The sequence below is a fragment of the Stylophora pistillata genome, chromosome 2, assembly GCF_964205215.1.
Source record: "Stylophora pistillata chromosome 2, jaStyPist1.2, whole genome shotgun sequence".
NCBI classification, from domain to species: Eukaryota; Metazoa; Cnidaria; class Anthozoa; order Scleractinia; family Pocilloporidae; genus Stylophora; species Stylophora pistillata.
The window spans coordinates 13,297,557-13,317,595 of record NC_142520.1 but is presented as its reverse complement, the minus strand read 5'-3'; the positions used below and the strand labels follow the sequence as shown (position 1 = coordinate 13,317,595).

At 38.9% G+C, this 20,039-nt stretch overlaps 2 protein-coding genes and 1 long non-coding RNA gene across 6 annotated transcripts; 2 read left to right on the top strand and 1 right to left on the bottom strand.

The window, feature by feature from the left end:
- The first annotated feature begins 1,023 nt into the window (after window positions 1-1,023).
- LOC111344468 (protein decapentaplegic) lies at window positions 1,024-4,462 on the top strand. The gene is made up of 4 exons (XM_022951698.2): window positions 1,024-1,173; window positions 1,759-2,064; window positions 3,016-3,442; window positions 3,651-4,462. The coding sequence occupies exons 2-4, from the start codon at window positions 1,779-1,781 to the stop codon at window positions 4,030-4,032; spliced, it is 1,095 nt and encodes a 364-aa protein (XP_022807433.2). The 5' UTR covers window positions 1,024-1,173; window positions 1,759-1,778; the 3' UTR covers window positions 4,033-4,462.
- A 1,708-nt stretch (window positions 4,463-6,170) lies between these two features.
- LOC148737222 (uromodulin-like) lies at window positions 6,171-17,568 on the top strand. 4 transcript variants are annotated; one of them, XM_088749039.1, is made up of 6 exons: window positions 6,171-6,589; window positions 11,681-12,047; window positions 12,537-12,716; window positions 13,577-13,699; window positions 14,583-14,723; window positions 15,280-16,586. In XM_088749039.1, the coding sequence occupies exons 2-6, from the start codon at window positions 11,747-11,749 to the stop codon at window positions 15,642-15,644; spliced, it is 1,110 nt and encodes a 369-aa protein (XP_088605165.1). In that variant the 5' UTR covers window positions 6,171-6,589; window positions 11,681-11,746; the 3' UTR covers window positions 15,645-16,586. The 4 variants fall into 4 exon arrangements, with proteins under 4 accessions (XP_088605165.1, XP_088605166.1, XP_088605163.1 ...); XM_088749040.1 differs by lacking the exon at window positions 6,171-6,589 and adding an exon at window positions 11,257-11,493 and having other exon boundaries at window positions 11,681-11,903; window positions 15,280-17,568; XM_088749037.1 differs by lacking the exon at window positions 6,171-6,589 and adding an exon at window positions 11,258-11,493.
- On the bottom strand, window positions 9,826-10,327 carry LOC148737223 (uncharacterized). Its single transcript, XR_015996736.1, has 2 exons — window positions 10,001-10,327; window positions 9,826-9,904 (listed from the first exon to the last, which is right to left on the bottom strand). It is a non-coding gene; the product is annotated as an uncharacterized LOC148737223 (long non-coding RNA).
- Window positions 17,569-20,039: the final 2,471 nt, after the last annotated feature.

Below are 20,039 nucleotides of genomic sequence, written 5' to 3'. Positions count from 1 at the left end.
ACCACAGCTATGCTGTGTTGCTTTTGTGTTGACAACTTCACTATTAGATGTAATGTTTAAATTAACTTGAGCTAAATGCACCTTTTACTGTTGCCAACCAGCCATCGAATATTTTTGCGCGACAGGTCTTCTTTTGAATCCCAAAAAGGTACAAAAAAACAAACAAAACAAAACAAAACAAAATAAAAAAAAAACAGGTCTGACGCCTTATTAATTTTGTCGTCTGGAATTATAGTTAGCATCGTGGTACAAATATAGAGCAGAAGTAATGCTAAATGGATCGATCCACGAATTAATCAGGGGGCAGTCAACGCTCAATCAATCAGTCAATAAAAAGGATAAAGAGAACTAATTGCAAATTCTATTTTAGTATAAATTTTTTTAAATGATAAAAATTCCAAGATTACAAGCGATCAACTCCGTTTCTTTCTAAAGAAATCAGGAAATATGTAAAACCCATTCCTTAGCTTCTATAACCGAAAGCTAGTCTTGAAAATCATAGCCTTCCGCCGGTATGGTTGCTTTGTTCCTCAAAGTTGCTCAGTTTTAGAACCTACTAATCGTGTATTCAACACCGGAAAATGGGATTTAATTCCGATAAGAGGATACAATAATACCGTAAAGTATATTATCGGTAAAGTCTGACCTATTTTGAAAGCGTGGGAAGATGTTTGCGTCCGCGGTGGTGAACATCACGTCACGCATTTCACAGATTCTTTCTATAAGTTATAACTAATAACAGAAACATAATTAAACCTTCTGAAAAATGGAGGTGATACTGATTACATCAAACTTCTCTGAGATTTTCCCTCTTCGATGCCCACTCGAAACACAGTCGAAATTGTCAACGGAAGGGGTTGATATGCCCTATTTCCGGGAAAAACAAGCTCGAAAATACGATATCCAATGTCAAAGCATGTACAAACCTAACCTTTTCTTTAAAATGGTAGGGTTTGGTTTCGATGATTCGGTCCTTTTTTAGGTGCGTCATTACAAAAATGCGTCATTTTCATATGCGTCATTACAAAAAAGCAGCGCAGAGAAATATGCGTTCATGAGACATTCACGTTCATATGCGTTCAATGAGACATTCACGAGCGGTTTTTTGCCTCAATGCTATCCCCTCGTTGTGCCACTCAGCTGAACCCAGCAGTCGTTTTCCCGTTTGTTGAGGTAAACTTTTAATAGATTTTCCTACTTAATAATCCTCGTTATTTTGTAGCATATTTAGTTAATGGAGCAGATGCTTTTCTGAACTAAAATGGACACACTTGCCGAGAAAAACAGGAAATTACTCCAGTTGGTCTCCTTGAATCAAAAAGGGGAAAATGAACAAAAATATCTTAGTTGGAACAGTACCTTGTTTGTGTGATCTCCAATTGTAAATCATCTGAGTGTCCAGAGATCACTTTTTTTTTTCCTACAAAACGTGCTAACTTTGTAACTGTGGTTTCCCCGTCAGACAAGGGTCGGCAGAAAGCAGCCCTTGAGCACGCAACAAATTTCTAATTTAAGCAGTTGCCACGCACCAGATTCTGATCTTGTTCAGATATTCTAGTTTCAGTTGAAAGTGCGCAATATCTCAAATAGCAACGTTTCGGCATTAAACAGCTTCCGCGGTGTGGGTATCACTTAAGATAAACTAATTTCTTTAAATCTATTAACGTTTGACTGATTATAAATAGCTTTCAAATGATAGCCTAGATCACCGGGAGAGCATATATAACTGACGGAATAACACCCAGGTTCATTTTGCAGCATCCCTAAGCCCAGTGTACATGTCTCTGTCCCAAAAAACCATGTCGCGCTTCGGTATTCTATTGGTTTTGGTATACTTATTGAGTTGTTCATATGGGCGACCGCAAGATAATGGGCGAGCTCAAGTGAAAACAAATTCCCACACACGAAAGAACCCTGGTTTTCAAGTCGGAAAAGTTGTCACTGCGGGTGGAGCTGCAGAGATTTTCCTTAGGAATCTTTACCAGAACCATTTCTATGACGATGGGCAGGTTAAAACGAGTAATTCTACAGTTTCAGAAATCATCCACTCTGTTCAGGGAAATGGTATGATAAAAAAGTATATTGTTCTCAGGAAGTATTTAATTTGAGATTAATGAAACCGATAACTAAACTAACCTCAGTCTTATAGGCAGTTTCGATGTTCACAACTAAATTAGGAGAATATTCTTGAAAGTATTGGTTTTTTATCAGTTATGTTAAAAAAAAAAAAAACACAAGGTAATTACCTTAGATATTTTGTTTAATTGATGTTCTTTTATGAGAATCCACCCATCTGTTTCAGCACTTATAGGTGAGATTTTCGGTTAATCGTTTGTTGATGGTATGAGGTGTGTAGAGGAATATTACTGGAAATATTTTTTCATTATCAATAGCTATAAAAACCCAGTTCTCGGTACTAACATTGAGCCAGATTGGAATGATTTCATGTGAATCTAAACATTTCATCAAACGCTAAAATATCATGAGATTATGTATGAATTGTTTCTAAAATGCTTATTTCATAATTTTGGTCCAAGACCCATTTCGTTCTAGTCAACCTTCTGTGCACTGACTTTCTGACTTTCTGAACCGCTCTACATGGAAGGAAGAATTCGAAATTCTGGAGGGTAACTAAAATGGTTTTGAAATCGCAAGAAAACCGGGGTTCGTGTATATATTCAATCGTTTCTAAATCCTTATTTCCTCATGTCTAATCCTACTCAATCAACTCTATATTCACATACTACTATCTTTTACCAACTTATACAATTAACATAATTTGCCAGATTTTGTTTCGGTCTCGAAAGCTAAGTAGCAAGTCACTCGCTTTAAAGCGAGTCGAATACGTTCCAAAGAATACGCCCAAATTGCACCGAGCGAATAAGACAAACAAACAAAAACCTGATTAAAACCAGAAAGCACTAAGAGAAGATGAAAACAAAAATAACCAACTCAGTGAATCCCACAAATCACTCACATTATTCATATACAATGCGACTTGTATCAATTTTGCAGTTGATGCCGCTTGCAAACTTTTCTGTTTCGACGTGAAGGGGATTGATCCTAAAGAACACATCGAAAAGGCCGAAATCAGGATAAAGTTCTCTCACATCGCGGGAAAGACCTTTAGTGATGATGAAATAGCCACTTTCGGCCTCTACGACAAGAATTCAGGCAAGCTCATCACCAAATCTGCACATCGAGGGGCAGATTCCAACTGGATCGTGTTCCCAATGGTCGAGACAGCCGTTGTGCAATGGTTTCAATCCACTGGCGCAATCCATGAGGTTCAGGTAAAAGTAGTGACAGCCTCAGCTAATAACACTGTTCCAAAAGCTCTGATCTGCAACGCAACGAGTGGGGACTCAGATGGAGTGTTTATGGTTATTTACACCGACGGAAGACAGCTTCAGGAAGATGAGTATGCACCTTTCTTGAGGAGGTGAGTTTTGCTCTCTTCACATGCTTTCTTAAACACTAATTAACGCAAGGGGGAACCATCAGAAATCAGCTGCCATGTAGAGAGGGATCAGAATACTGCAGGGCCCTAAGAGGCTAAACCAATATCCTTCTCCCCCTGGCGTTACATTATGAATATTCCCTACGATCATTGCACTGTCAACAAATTGAGTGTTTTATATTTCTTTTAGTCGCCTTCGTCGAGATATTGGGATGAACAAGACGTCTTTCCAGCCATCTGCCAACAAAACTGATCTGTGCACCAGACGAGACATGTACATAAACACCAAGCAGACTTTCGGGAGCTTCCTCATCGCTCCACTGTCATTTAATGCCTATAACTGTGTGGGAAAGTGTGACTTGAATGCTGCTCCGGCCAGTTTCAGCAACCATGCTATGGTTCGCTCCCTCGCCGCGGAGCGGATGGATGGGGGAGGCAAGGTAGCCCTTCACTGCTGCGTCGCCACAAACTTCAGCACCGATATGCTGGGAATCATGTACTTTAAGAGAGATGGTCACGTGATACTGCGCCAATACCGAAACATGGTGGCCACAGAATGTGGCTGCCGTTAACGTAGAACATACCCGTGCTTATCACGTGGACAACTCGGGAGGATTTGGAACTGGCAGGTGGCCTTTGGAGAAGAGCTGATTTATAGATGTAATTATCTCCCTGATGTTATTTTGAAAAGAGCAGCTATTTAGTGCTAGATAAAGCTCCTTTAGATTGAAAGCAAAGAAGAAAAAAGTAATGTTAGTATGAATAAAAAAAGGAAATAGCAATAAAAATAAGCAAGTTATGACGAGTCCAAAGGAAAAAAAATAACGCTTACGATAGACTTGAGATATAATTAAGAAGAGAGAAAAGAATTGATGACAACGGACCACAAATTGTCAGAATTTGTAACTGAGGCCAGAATAGCTTTAGTTCTCTCGTTTTAAATCGTGTTATTAAATAAATAGCGTGTGTTTCACCTTCAATGATTAAACTTATTTTGTTTTATCAATTGAAATATTCGTATTTTCAAAAAAGTCTCAAGAACGTAATGGGCCAATTATTGGATGAATACCTTTAAAAGTTAGCAGCAATAGGACTCAGTGCTATTTCGACGCTCTGACAGTGAGCTCCATGCAAGGTGAAACAATTACTATCATTTTTGTTCATTGAAAAACTTCCTTCGAACACTGAAACACGGCACCCAACCAGAAGTATGCGAATTGAGGTCGAGATGTTTAAGAAAAAGTGCGGTACAACTCAACAATCATACCATCCTTCGTGTCCTTGTTATGCACCATCTATTTCGGAGAAAATAACTGAGTCATTCGAACTTTAACCATGCTCCGCGTTCACATAAAAAATTATTTGTCACTTGGGGGGAGGGAGGGCGGCGGGAAAAGGAAGATTTGGGGGGACATGGTTTTTACATGGTTTTTAATGCGAACGGGACGGTGAAACAGTCGTTGCTAAAAGATTATAAAGGAGGAATATGGAAGTTGACTACTCATGAGGAGCGAGCATTAGAATACTACGGAGCCTTAGGAAGAGGGGGGGGGAGAGAGAAATGAGGTTAATTAACTTTATTGTCGCACAACCTAAAACATCCCCCCTTTCCTTCTCCCTTCCCCCTCCCCCCCAAAAAGGCAATGATTGATGCAACAAGTGTTAAGTGTTGAAATAAAAGCCGCCCTCGAATACACGCAACACTTACCTACATAAAACCCGCACTGGAAACGATGAAATTTTTGTGAACACCGCAGGATTTAATTAACCCCAAGTCTCACTTCCTAAATCGCATTAATCGTTCCTCCTACGGTTTGCCACACAACTCTTATGATCTAAGTTTAAAGAATTCGGTATTGTAGTAACTTATAACCTCTTAGCTGATATTTTCTTCGTTCTCGTCACCTGTCTGCTTGATATTGCATGGATATTGTAAGGAGAAATTCTGTCTTGTACAATCATGCGAGCTAAATGGCTAACTAAATAAGATGGGCACCTTTCACATGTGTTTGTAGCCCTGTTCTTCACAGTAGTCAGGCTTTGAGTCGTTCAGTTTGCTTTAAAACACTCCCTGATGGAGTCCGTAAAAACAGCTAAAAACAGATCGGAACCAACGGGCGAGCAAATTTAACAAATCTACTGTTGGTTTATCGCGGTCTGTACTCTTAGTGTTCGTCATTACAGTGGTCAAAATGTTGTGGACTCTCGAAGCGCAGCCGAGTAAGTCTGCAACAAAATTTGACCACTGTGATGGCATCTATCGTTGTCGATGAGGGTACAGACCACGCCAAACCACTGCCGATTTTTTTTCCTTTTTTACCGCGACGTCAAATAAAACGATTCTTTAAGTGCGTGACATGTTGCGTGACACGCTGCATGACTCTTTGACGCTAGAAGCCTGTTTATCGACACGGCCAATTGTGATAAGAATAGAACATTGCATCACAGGCGGCCCAAGCTCTCTTTGAGAACCACACAAGGAACATAATTTGCATATCGATTTATAAGGATTTGTATGGGATTTTCTACAAAAATATCCATAGAGATAGTTAAAAGTGAAAATATTAAATAAAAATGGCTTACCTTATTTTATACGTGTGTTGCTTGCTCCTGGTGTTATTATTTTACGGATTTCACTTGATTTAAGCGGTTTTTTTTAATCCTGGTTTTCTCTTCTTAAAGAGAAGACAAGGCCGAACACTTGTTTTTTTGACAAGTTGAGGTCTAGTACCCCCGCGAGTCTTGGTTTGCCAACATGACGAGGTTACCAAACCAATTTCAACGGTCGTTGTGTCGTGTTTAAAAAGGACTCGGATGTCAACAAACGTTTTAACGTTTCACTGAGGACACGAAGAGCCGCCTGGCGTCGATCGCAGGACTGAGATTATGTGGCTAGAGAATCGAAATGAAAGGCCAACCTTTGCCCCTGAATTCTGCGGTGGATTTGTGGCCGTGGGTACATTTTAGCTCGGGATTTTTTACTTCGTTCGGGAGGCTGTCTGGACAGAAGTGTTCGGCCTCGTCTTCTCTTTTAGAAGAGAAAACCAGGATTAAAAAAAAAACCGATTAAATCAAGTGAAATCGGTAAAATAACAACACCAGGAGCAAGCAATACACGTATGGAATAAGGTAAGCCATTTTTATTTAATATTTTCACTTTTAACTATCTCTATGGCTATCTTGTAGAAAATCCCACACAAATCCTTATAAATCGATATGCAAATTGTGTTCCTTGTCTGGTTCTCAAAGAGAGCTTGGGCTGCCTGTGATTGCATCGTGCTATTCGTCAGTAAAAATTATATTTAGTACTTTACGAAAAGATATCCTAATGCGTTCAAAAATGAAAAGATAAGCATGAAGAAATCCTTTAAGAAGGCCTGATGGTAGAGCTAGGAATTAGCGAAAAATATTGAGACTTTTATCCAGTCGGCAGTTTGGAAGAAAAAAAATTCTAAGCTCCCATGATAAGGTCTTGCTGAGTAAATGATTGCTGTAGATATTTTAACGTAAGACTTTAAGCCATTTTATGAATTATATATGTTGATAACTGTTAGCACCTTCGGGGATTGTCTATGTTTATTTGATTTATAACGCACCATTAGCCTCTACATTCGATTTTTCTCCATTTGCAATTCTCTAATTGTATTGAACTTGTATTCAGACCTTAACAGCTCTGGAAATTTTGGAATTTTATTTCTGCACTCCTTTCTTATGAGCATGTGAAGTCAAACTGAAATAAATAGATTACACTAATTACTTTTCAGGCACTGTGCCGTAATGTTCTTGAGCTAATTGTACTTAAAATTCTGTATTCCTTTCCCTTTCTTGAACCTTGTGTTCCCGTTACGATTTTCGAAACGCATGTTCATTTTTATAGAGAAATGTCCCTAGGGATATTACGTAACTAATTTCGTGCAAAACACTAATAATTTCAACCTGTATCTATAAAGAGAGATAATTCTATGACCAATGCTTGATCTGCCATACGCAAAATTAAAATCTCCGGGAGAAATATTCGCTTCTATTTTTCAGGTGGCCTTGACCGCCATTTGTTAAATTTCCAATCACCGAGGATGTCTCAAATCAAATCAAAGTTTTAGAAAACCAAAATGAATTTAAAATGCAATAAACACATTTTCAGCTTGTTTATCTTCATTCCGTTCTTACATATTGATTGCGATTAATTATTTATTGCCCTTTCAGCTTTGCTAGCTCTTCAAGCCATTCATTTGCAATTCGCGATAATGCATACTGAATTGTTGTGGTCTAGATAATTCCTCGTTGTGCGAAAAGATATCAAATTTTAAAGGGATTCACCTCTACGAAGAGATCTTGGTAAAATTCTGTTCAGTGCCGCAAGGTTAGCGCTTTTAGCTATATAATTCAGTGCAGCATCCGCTGTGTTTTTTTAATTTTCTCTTTTTTCATTTCAAGTATAGCGCACCTTTTGTTTCCTTTTGTTAGTCAAAGTGTCGGAAGAAATATTTTAACTTCGGAACATGTTACGATTAACTGCGCCGAAAAGGCATTGCAAAAGTGTTTTTAATCATTGCTAGACTGAAAATATAACATGTAAACTAAGGTCCAATAATCGGTCTTTAGTTACGTTTATCTGAGCCACACAGATAAGGCGTGATGATAATAATTTTGAAACTTTATTTTTAAGGTAGATGACAAGCTATGCCGCCCTCTTTCGCCTAAACAACCGTCTTGGACTGTCGGTAGTGGTCGCTCAATTTGAAGCATGGATAATATATTTTGCATTCATTGAACAGAGAACGAATTGAGTTATCAAATTGGAATTTTGAGTATTTAACTTGAAATCTTTGACTCGATAATCTGTACATTTCTTTCAGTTGACCCAAACAACAATCATGTTCTTTGACACATTAATAGTACTCTACTGACCGTATAACATGAAATTTTACTGCAATATTTTAATTCAAGAGGGAGAGAAAAGACGAAACAAAAAAAAATAAATAAATAAATAAAAAAGCAAATAAACAAAAAAAGGGAAATTATCTCAAGTGCATCACTCTACGGTCGCGGGATTCACATCAAATCCGTGGAGCCCCGAGAATGAATAGGATGACTCAAACCAAGGCCTGGATAATTTTCACTTTCATCCACAAACTGAATCCAAAAATTGTTATAACACAATCGCAAACATAAAAACCAATGTTCATAAACAGAACGTCACTAGAACACAAATTCGTCTAAAAATAGCCACAATTAGGAGCGTGCTTGTAGCCAATTACAAGTAAGATATTTACATCCGTCAAAGCAACAATGCAGCATCTTCAATTTGATGACACCTAAGTGCCTTATAAAAGCTAAAGTCACCCTCAAGTTACAGATGATCCTCTCTGATGAAAATGCATTTGAAAAGAGTAAAAACTTCAGGTTTCAAAAGGATTTGAACCAAGTCTAACCTGCGGATGATAATTAACAACTAACCGCCGACGTGGAATTCGAAGTGGCTAATGGCGGATATTTGCTGAGCCACGATGGGGTGAGGTCAATAACCGCTAACCTCCGGCACTGAGATGAATAGTCGTTTCAATACACCAAAACAGTGAGATAATATAGCACAAAACGATTATTTTTACCCATTTATCCTACAACGGTTCCAATATTCTTGGGTGCAAATCCCGCGCGCTTTGCTCGGTGGTGAATAGTTGTTTCAGTATATACTAAAACAGTGAGATATATACACCACCAAAAATTAATTTGAGTGATTTCTTCGCTTGTCACGGATGCGAACCGGGACTCCAATTTTTCCCGAGTTGCTCGGAGGTAAATAGCAAAGGATATTTGGAGTTTCACTAGCCAATCAGAGCGTGCCTTCAACGCTATCCACTGTTTTAGTATATACTAACAAAGGATATCAGCAGTTTGAGTAGCCAATCAGAGCCCACTTTCGACGCTATCCGCAGTTTTAGTATATACTGACAACTGATTAGTGTCCTTCGCAGCCGTGGGGGAGCGTTGCGTGACGAGCCCAAACAACGGCCGCGAAGGAGACTAACAACTGATGTATCTCAGTGGATTCCTCAGAGGGAACAAAGAAACCACAAAAGTTGTCATAATTTTAAACTCCGATTAAGTCCTTACTGGAAGTTAATTCTTGCTTCTGTATTTGTGTTGTCAACAGGTTGTGAAATAAGATACTGAGAGACTGCTTTAAATATATGCATTCCCTCACCATACCTTTTATTATCAACATTGTTATCATTATCATAATTGTTATTATTATCAACATTATTTGTTTTGCCTGGGAATATATGAAAATCATATATTGTCGCGTTCCCGATGCCGCAGACACGTGGTGTTGTGCACCGGAGTTCGCCAGTATAACCACAGTGTTGAACTTTAGACAAGCAGCAGCATCAAACTCTTTATTCACTTAAGCTGGCAGTCTTTGTACAGCACAGGCGGTAAAAACTATAGAACGGATACATGAAGGTTCGAGATAAGGAAAACCGAAAGACTTCGAAACTAGAAATGATAAAAATGAGGAATATTACAAGCGTAACTTACATCGGATCTTGACTCCGGGGTAGAGAACTCCTAAACTTCGTTCGGCTCCGAAATGCTTTCGCTACAGTGACTCCTCGCAACTGAGCTACTTGCTTATAGAAGGCGAATTTAGTTCTTACACTTTGACGTACGGGAAATAGAAATGAACAGAGCTTTATGTAGCTAGCTTTGAGCGGATATTCGCTAGTCACGGAACAGAAATCAAACAAAGCGCGCTAACAAATTAAATAGAAAGTCATTGAAAGTTTCTTAGTGTCTTTGTGCTAAAAACGGAAGAGTTACATGAGTAAAAAAGATTAGAGTTCGTATCCGTAAACGTGACATATATGAAAATCATATATGTGAACTGCGGGCTTAGAAATGAAGATCTAAACCATCTTCGCAGTAATGAGCAATACTTGAACAGTAGTCAAAACAGGGCACAAAAAAATCAGGCCTAGACGGGATTTTGAACTCACTACCGCTGCGATACCGGTGCTGTGCTCTACCGAATGAGCTAACAAGCAAACTGGGAGTTGGTAATCATGATGTTTCGTAATAAACCCGTGAAGTGATGAATAAATGACTGTGAAAATATAAAATTCATATGCGTGAGAAGTGTTCATTACTGCGAAGATTGCTTTGATATTTCTTTGGTAACCCGCTGCTATCCATATACACAGTCAGTTTGGACTAGAATTTAGCAGGTGATGTGTCGGGGAAGCTTCTTCCTTTAAATTACTTATATCTGTTTTGTAATGGAAAAAAACTGTACCACTTGATTTGAGAGTGGTCTACAAACTTTGCAATAAATTACCGAATAAGATCCTATTTCTTGAAGTCAAAACGTGGCAACATTTCCTCCTCGACCTTTCTTTCGTAGTTAGAAAATTTGAAGATTTAGCATTTCAAGTAGACAATTTGAAAGATCCTAGAATATTTTTCGTTGTTTTCGGCGTTCACAGCATCGTCTTGGAATTCGTCCCCCGTGGTGCCATTTCTCAGGACAGGAAGATATTTCAGTTTTCTATGGGTTTATCAGCACAACAAAGGATAGTCGTTTCAGCCAATCAAAGCACACATTCTTATTAATACTAATAAGTGACAGGGACTAAGAGGAACTTTGGCTACGGTGGCAATAAAAAAGCGGCGAAACAAGAGACTATTGATGAGCAGAAAATAATAGCCCCGCATGCGACTTTTTTCAATCACGTTTCGATGTTAATCATAACGTTGCCTGCATAAGATATACTATGCAAGAGCCGTTGGAGCTTGTAAACAAGGCATGGATAATGTAGGTTCCTCTTTCTAGTCGATAATTTTCTAGACGTGGCCGTCTTGATTACTTATATTTTTTAACTTATTGTCTAAGAGGAACCGACGTCTAATTATTGGCTATAAATGAAAGGAGCTTGCTCACGCAGTGCAGTCGAGATTTCAGTTTATTTCTGTTTACGTGATAAGAAGTGATTTCTTCGGCACCCCGATAATCCGATGTTATGCCGCTACCTAAGGTACTTAGCTTCAGTTTCACGTAATTCTAACGGTACCATTTTCAAAGTAAGGGTTTATTATATTCCTTCTTTACTTTCTATTCTTCTCTAAATATGGCCGGAAAACTTTGCACAGCTTTAATAGGTAAACCATTAACGGTACGATTTATCTTTTTATTCTTCTCTGAATATGGAACACTTTGCACAGCTCCAACTGGCAAACCTCTAACGTTACCATCTTTAGAGGAGAAAGACTTGCCCAATTGGTCCAAGGATGACTCTTCTCGTCGTAACTTTGTTCGTTGTCCACCTGCTGCCTGCAACAGCCGCTAATCAATGTGAACAAGAATATTCCATTTTCGGCATGATGTTAACAAGACACATTTATAAGACGATGAAGATTTCTAGCCCATTGGAGTGTCATCAAGCTTGTAAGGATGATAAGAGCTGTCAGAGCCTTAACTATGTTTTCGGTGAAGGCGGCTGTGAGTTAAATGACCGCACAAATAAAGCTAGACCTGAGGATTTTGTGCCAGATTCATCCCGGTATTATCTTACACGATACAAGAATAGGGGTGAGGTTTGTTTGTTTGTTTTTTATACATACTATAAAAATGTAGCCAATCAAAATACGAAGATATATAGATCCGTCGGCATATTTTATGGTATTACACGATGCAATTATGCCAGCAAGGCGCTAGATTAGGAGACCGGACCCATGTGAGCATCTTTGTACCGCAAAGCAGCTCATTAGAAAGGTCTGTTATATAATTTTACAAACAATACATCATGTGTACTTTTTCTCTCCCAGTTCTTTTTCTTCGGCCACTTTCTTTGGGAGGGCCTCAATGGGTTAATAGCTTTTACGGTTAACCGTTAAGATTTTTGCCTTTTTACGGCTAATGGTCAATTTCTTATTGTTGTGCTTAAAACGAAAAAAAAATACAGTTGACTTTATGTACGACATACGCGGCTAAAATTTGTTAGTTGTTTTGCTGCTTTGCGGCTTCTAGACCCTCCTGCCAGTTTCCTTCATAATTCTTATCCCTGTTATAATTTTCCAGTCCCTCTCGGATCCATACCTGAGCTTCCTGCGGAGACATGTAAAGAAATCAAATTGAGTGAAGGTCACGCAATCAGTGGCAAATATTGGCTTAATTCTATTGTATCTGGAAAATCCGTTCTTGCTCAGTGTGATATGGAGACAGAAGGCAAGTTGAACAGGACAACACCTAAAAAGAAAGGTACAATTTTATCATGTCACTTGTCGTGTCTATTGTCTTACCCGCGCATAGATTTACTTTTGAAGAGCGCCACGTTGGTACATTGTCTATAAGAGAGATTTAGCAGTGACCACGTGACCTTGTTTTTCCCGCCATTTTTTCACGTTTGCTGTGTACGTAAGGTTTTCCTCCTTTTTCTCTCACAGAGTGGAAGTTAATTGTCGGAAAAAGGCTACAAAAAATATTCATTGTAAGTCAAAGGCGCCTTCAAATCCACCACAACGTGGAGTTACGCGAGGCTATAGCAGCAAGGCTCACGCTATTTTACGCGGAACGTGAAAGAGCATGCTAAATCGGTGCTAAATCTTTCTGTTCAGAAATTCGGCTGCGCGTGACTTTTAGAAATATATCGGGACTTCTGAAATATTAATGCTACGTATCAATTATTCATTTTTATGGGACAGTTAAGCTGAGCGCGAACTGAAGTTCGGGAAGAAGATAAGGTTTTTCAACGTACGTGATTACGGCGAGGTTCGATAAGGCTCTCAGAGAATTTCCAAGTTCAATCAGTTGTGTTATTGTAGTATGCTTGGAGGGCTGAGAATTAAGTACTGAGGATGTCTTTACATCGCTATGCTATTATAGAATTTTTTCGAGTTACACTGCTATCAACAGAAACCTCTCCTTTAAGGCATCTCTGTAGCATGAGCTATTGAAAAAAAAATAGTGCTGCCATTACTTTTGCATCTGTGTCGAAGTCTCAGAGGCGCTCCTTGTATATAAATATAAAAATGGTTCATAGTGAGAGAGTACTCTCTTAACTGCCCAATACAACATGGAAAGTCTGCATGCCTGTAATGAATTGCAAATTGCCTCATCAGATGTTGACGAGTGCAGCGCTGACATGCACATTTGTGGCTCTAATGCAAACTGCACAAACACCAACGGTTCATATCACTGTACCTGTTATTCTGGCTTCACTAAAAGTGGCAAAAAATGTGTTGGTAAGGACAATATGTACAGATTACTTTTGAACTTAGTTTCATTTAGTGTGTGGCCCACAGACGAGGCTTACCTGCTACAGAGCACCGCTGATTTTATAGGCAGTGCCCCTAGTGCAAGTTGACTTAATGTCCTTCTCTCGATCTTCATCTACCTTTCTGCTTTCTTTAACGTACCACCACTCTCTCTGTCGAGTTCCTCTCTAGGCCATAGTGTTCCATCCGAGGATGACTATTGACAGGGCTGATATGTTCCTCAAATGTGCCCATTTCCATCTCTTTTGCTATAATTTTCGAATCAGTTCTTCATGTAAATGAGTTTCCTTATCTAGTTTCCCTTTTTCATATCATTTTATAGGTTGATAATCAAGTACTGTAACAAACCCATGCCATATTTCCTATAAGGGTAGTTTTGAACTCTATTCAAGAGGGAAATAATTTTTACCTCCCAGCAATTTTGGCTTTTGCGTGATCCCCAGGGGCATATATATTCAAAGAAAGCTGGACACTAATTTGACTTATCTGTCATGGCAAAGAACTGCTTTGTAATCCATATAGATTGGTGGTACCATAGAAATGGCAAAAAATGATTGAATGATTTTAAAATTTAGACGAACATACATAGAGGAGGATTAGACCGATTAAATCTTCCATGTTCCTACAGATTTTTCTCTTCAAGCAAATAAATATCTTATATCAATTCCCAAGGAAATTCGTTTTTATCCTTTACAGAGAAAAGTTTATCTGCCGATCAGACAATTTAAAACCAGTTTGATCTTTGTCCCTTTGTTTTGCACAAAGGAGATGATAAAAAGTCTTAACTTAGAGAAAAATGATCATGAAATGTACAGTATAAACACTCAAGTAACTTTTTTATATTTCACAGATATTGATGAATGCGCAGTTGGCGTTCACAGTTGTCTCGGTGGAACAGCTACGTGCACAAACACTATTGGATCGCACAACTGTTCTTGTAACCATGGTTATGTAGGGGACGGAAGGACAAGTTGCTACATACAGTCAGCTGGTCAGTTGCTTTTATTTTTCTTAGAAGTAATGAGAAGAGATACGACTTAAATGGAAATACCGCGTCCTGGTTAGCTCAATTGGTAGAGCGCCGGACTGTTGTGCGGGAGACCGAGGGTTGAAGTCCCGGCCGGACCAGCACTCAGGGTCTTAAAATAACTGAGGAGAATTTGCTACCTTTCTATAATATCAAGAAATGGATAGATATTCTAGTCTTCTCGGATAAAGAGGAATAAACTGTAGGCCCCGTCTCCTGCAGGGTTAGGGGTAGGAGACGTTAATTTCCCACGCACGAGATTACTGTGTGGTGGATGTCCTCCCCTTGGGGTGCAATGGGTGGGTTTACTGGGCCCGCAGTAATTGGTGCAAGCTGTTGCGGTGTCCCTGCCTATCGGCGAATCTAATAAATTAGTAAATTAAATTAAATAGCTAAAGAGTATTTAAAAAAAGCCAATAAGAATACAAGACTGATAAAAAAGGAAAGGAAAGGAAAAAAATGAGCCCAAACGATAATTAGGTAGCGTTAGTGTAACTGTTTTTTCTGTTTTCTTTCTCAGAATGCCAAACTCCTGCAAGCCTTACAGATGCTAACAGGAAAGAAACGTACACTGGAGGTATTTTATGCGACAGTTCACTTGGTCCAAATTGGTTTCGTTTCCAGGGAGCAGCTGGAAATAAAATGGCTACCACATGTGTTCCAACCAGCCGCTGTGGAACTCATGCCACTGGCTGGTTAAACGGGGCCCATCCTACGGTGAGCGAGGGTTTAGTCACAAGGCAGGTCTGTTTTCATTGGTCAGGAGGATGTTGTAATTGGTCCATCAACATCCAAGTAAGGAATTGCAGTGGATATTTTGTGTATTACATCAGCGGCACGCCTCCAGTGCAACCGTGTCACTTGCGATATTGTGGTGCTGATTAGAGAAAAAAATACTGTGGCCGTTTAGCTTGTAGAGCGAGTAAAATAGATTTGCCATAAATCCTCTTCTGATTTCATCCTCAAGCAATTTGCTTATCACTCTGAAGCGAAGGAAGTCCTGATTAGTAATAATCTTTTTTGAAGTCCTAGCCATTTTCTTTTTATGGAGAGGTTAGAGTGTACAATTTGTTTGAGATCAATAAGCCAAAACAGTGGAGAAACTATTTATCAGCAGCTAATTTTTGAAATAAAATAATGAGAGGTACAAATCAAAATTACGACTAAGAGAGTCTCAATGAGATTAATAGCTAAAAATTTAGCTGTTAAGCTTCAAAATTCACAAATTCTAACTTGTAGTCGTACAAGATGGGTTAACTCTAAAAACACTTCTGGCAACCGCAAAGGAAAGAATTTAACCGTAAACCGTAAAATGACCATCCCTCCATAGAGACCAATGACGAAGGTGTAAATTTGAAAACGTTTTCCTACGTGTAAAAGTAAATACACGTCCGAAATCATTCTTCTTTTCTCTTTAACTAGGTTGTTGAAAAGTTTTCTTTTGGCGATGGCCGTTTAAAAGGAAGGCATTAATGCCAATCCATGTTTCATTTTTTAATTACAAATAAATTTTACTATATAAATAGCCAAAGCAGTTGTAACAGCCTGATCGTATCATTTCGGCAAACTTGATGTACTGTTTTTTTTAAGCGAAGAAAAGTCGAATAAAAAAGAGTCAGTAAAACTGTGAAAACTATATTCTTTTTTAAACCGAACATGGTCGCCCCTTGAAGAACCTGAAACTGGTTTGGCAGTTAATTTCTCTACTGGGTTGAAAGGCCTAGGCAATGTTGTTATTGCTGAAGAGTGTAACCCAATGTTCCCTTCACCGCCTATATTTCAAACATATCATTCGGTAATTTAATCTCCTGTGATTAAGGTATTATGCTCTCCCAGATAAAATGTATTCTCAATCGAAATTTTTTACAAGCTCAGGGCTAAGAACAGGGAGTTTACTAAATCTAGATTAGAACTTACAATGAAATAAATTTTGTTTAATCTGCGGATGAAAATGAAGCAAACTGATCCTCACCGGTGAAAGACAATTTTAGCGATGCACAAAAAAAGCCTGCCAGGATTATTTCATCCACAGGAAAAATGAAATTTATTTCACGTCTTTCAGTGTAAATTGTTATAAAGTTTTGTACGGAAAGAAGAACTTAACACATTAAAATTTTCGTCGCTGTCAGCGTGAGGCTAGTTGCACCCATCTTAATCGAGAGACAAAAATTAAACTTTTCGCTTTAACCATTTTTACTTGATATAAGTTGTTATCATGCGTGAAAGAATAAATCACAGACATTCTAGGTAGCCCCTATATGGTAACAGAACTGAGTGGAGTCCAATTCGGCCCGTTATCATCGGACGAACGCGAAGCGGGAGTCTAGTCTGCTAATCTTTCCTTTGATGACAGGACAGAATTGGACGACGCGAAGTCCTGTTACCAATTAATCTAAACTATGACAAACTTTGAGAAAGAAACTAGACATCGGTTATACGTTTTCATGAAAAAACAACAGTTAACTCCGCAAAATGGGCGACAGTAGCGCGCGCACATGACGCGTATTGTCCACTTACACAGGCATGAAGTGTCAACTGTCCTATGACACTAACTGATTATAAGGAGGACGCGTACATTGTCTTATTAGTGCTCAAATCGGGCTGGTGATGACCTATTACGCTCGAGAATTTCATTACAATTTTGATTACTGTTAGAACATTACTCGTATGATACAAGTTAAATTTTACCCCCATAGGGAATAAATTATCTTATGCAGCTATCTACGCCTCATAATGTTTACTAGTAAGGGTCAGTCTACATACGGAAATCTTAGTCGGGCCTCTTTTTCTCAGCTTTAGTGCTAAAACGTTTTTCCCACTCTCTTTCCTCTCAAGGCAGCTCATTTATTTTGGGTATGGTATAGGTTTTCTCTCACCTTTGCTGGAAATAAATAACAATTCTAGATAATGCAGTTCAGTTTAGTTGTTAGCAAATGAACGGCCGCGATTGTAGAAAAAATAAGGAAAAATCTTGGTCTCATTTTCGCAACTTATTCCAAGCAAACAGAGTTAGGCCTTAGCGATGCGCTCTATGAGTTTAAATAAAGGAGCGAGAAGCGTAAAGTTATTTTATTCTTTACAAAGTTTATTCTCACTCGACCCCTTTATGTTGTAGTAAAATTTTACTAAAATGTACACTGGATGTGAAGAAAACGCTTCTTTCAGTCTGAATGTAATATTCTGAAATTATAATCTTGTCTCTCTCTTTCCCCTTAGTGCATCCTTTCATGTCCATGCGCAGAGTATCGTGGTTTGATAATTTAGTCAATCACGTTTACATTCGAGGCAGCTTTGGTTGTAAAGTATCCCAGTCGTATTGAGATATCACGATTCTCTCATTTAATGGTTACTTGACATGACCAGATGTTCTATAGCAACATTCGTTCTGCGGATCGTTTCTAGCATCGAAAGATTCACCCCCACCTCCACAGAAATGACCCTCATTATCTCCACTACACCCACCAGAGTAGCTCTTCCACACGGATCGGTACAGCACCCCCTCCGAAACCGCCATCGATGTTGTTATACAAGGATTGTAAACCAGCTCCTCCCATAAGAAATCCTTTGCCACCTTTCCACCAAAGTGCTGTGAAATTCTGCCGTCGGAGTAGAAACTACCTATATCACCTTCTAAAACAATAATGAAGAATAATCGGAGGAATATATCCAATGACTCTCTCTTCTTTTCAACATAGATTGACTGAAAAGGTGTGTAGGATTTAGCTGAATTTCCATGGTTTAAGGTGTGCTTGAAAGTTTTTACCTAATTACAGCAATCTAAAACGAAGTATTTGAGAAGTAAGCTAACACGATAACGATTAGGAATAACACTGAGACTGAAATACAACTGTATGTTGTCATAATAAGTCTGCTTAGCTGAATTACTAATATTAGCAATCTGTGTGTCTTGTCCGTCGCTTCCCCGCTGACTATGACTTGCGCGTTGTACTCGTACTAGCATCACATCCTTCATGTCAGGAAGTGACCGTTTCCATCCCTCCTCCGGCTCCTGCTATTATAAAAGGCACGTGATCAGTTTCTCTCACTACGAAGGTGCCTCCGCCTCCTCCTGCTGAATTACAGACGTTGTTGATTCCACCTTCATGGCCAACAAGAATGTGGATGATCTCACTTTCAGTTAAGGAGAAAGTGCCGATCCTTCTTACTCCTCTGCCTCTGTATTCACCATTGTTACTGGGTAATCCGTACCCTCCTGCTGCTCCTATTGCTTCTATTCTGTATTCATCAGTGTACGGCACAATCCAACGTTGGATTCCGCTGGACAGTGTGACTTGTCCGTCGTGATCCTGACCTGACTATCGAAGTGACAACTCAGCAGTGAGACGTCAATTTCTGATATGATGCTGCGAGGACACGCTTTTAAGACGATCACTGGAGCGGCCTGTGTTGATGCGTGTTTAAGAGAATGTTATCGTGACATGATATGCCAAGGCTTTAACTACGTCCTTACTCAAGACAAGAGTGAGCTGAGTAACCGCACCAAAGAAGCCATACCTAAAGATTTTGTGCCAAACTCTGAGAGATATTACTTCAGACGAAGTATCAACAGAGGTGAGTCCTCTGAAAGCGAGACTATTTACATGCAGGTTAAAGGGGATAGCTGGAAGAGGGGGTATTACAAGATATTCGGTTTTGACAACTGAGTTATTAACGTAAATTGGCTTTAGATGCTCTTTATGGTGGTAAACTTGTCTTATTAACCACTCAGTTAATAATATCAAATTATTTACATGGTGAACTGTCTTGGATGGGAATAATGCTACGCTCTTTTCTTACCTTCCAGTTCAACTTGGTTCAATTCAAAAGCTGCCAGCTGATTCGTATAAAGAGATCAACGCGAGTGAATGAGGACAAATGGTCAGCAGCAAATACTGGCTGAGTCTTGTCATACCTGAGGTGCCTACACTGGCTCACTGTCACCTGAAGATCGAAGGTCGAAGATAACTGATAATGAAGTTTGGTTTTGAAGCTCATTTAAACCTGAAAAGAGCAGTGGCAACGATAGCTTTTATCGTATAATAAAAGTTAAAATGCAAGAGAACTACTCTTTATCGGGAGGAAGGAGTTGTGTCTCAGTTACTAGATCCGAAATCTCCCAGTTTCCACTCCATTCACGCTTTTTATTATTTTTTAATTTTTTTTATTACTCGAGAACAAAAACTACTTTTTACCTTTTTAACGAGTTGTTATTTAGCTTGTGAATGATCAACTCTTCGCTTGCCATTTTGAAAAGATTTCATTTAACAATACTACATTTCC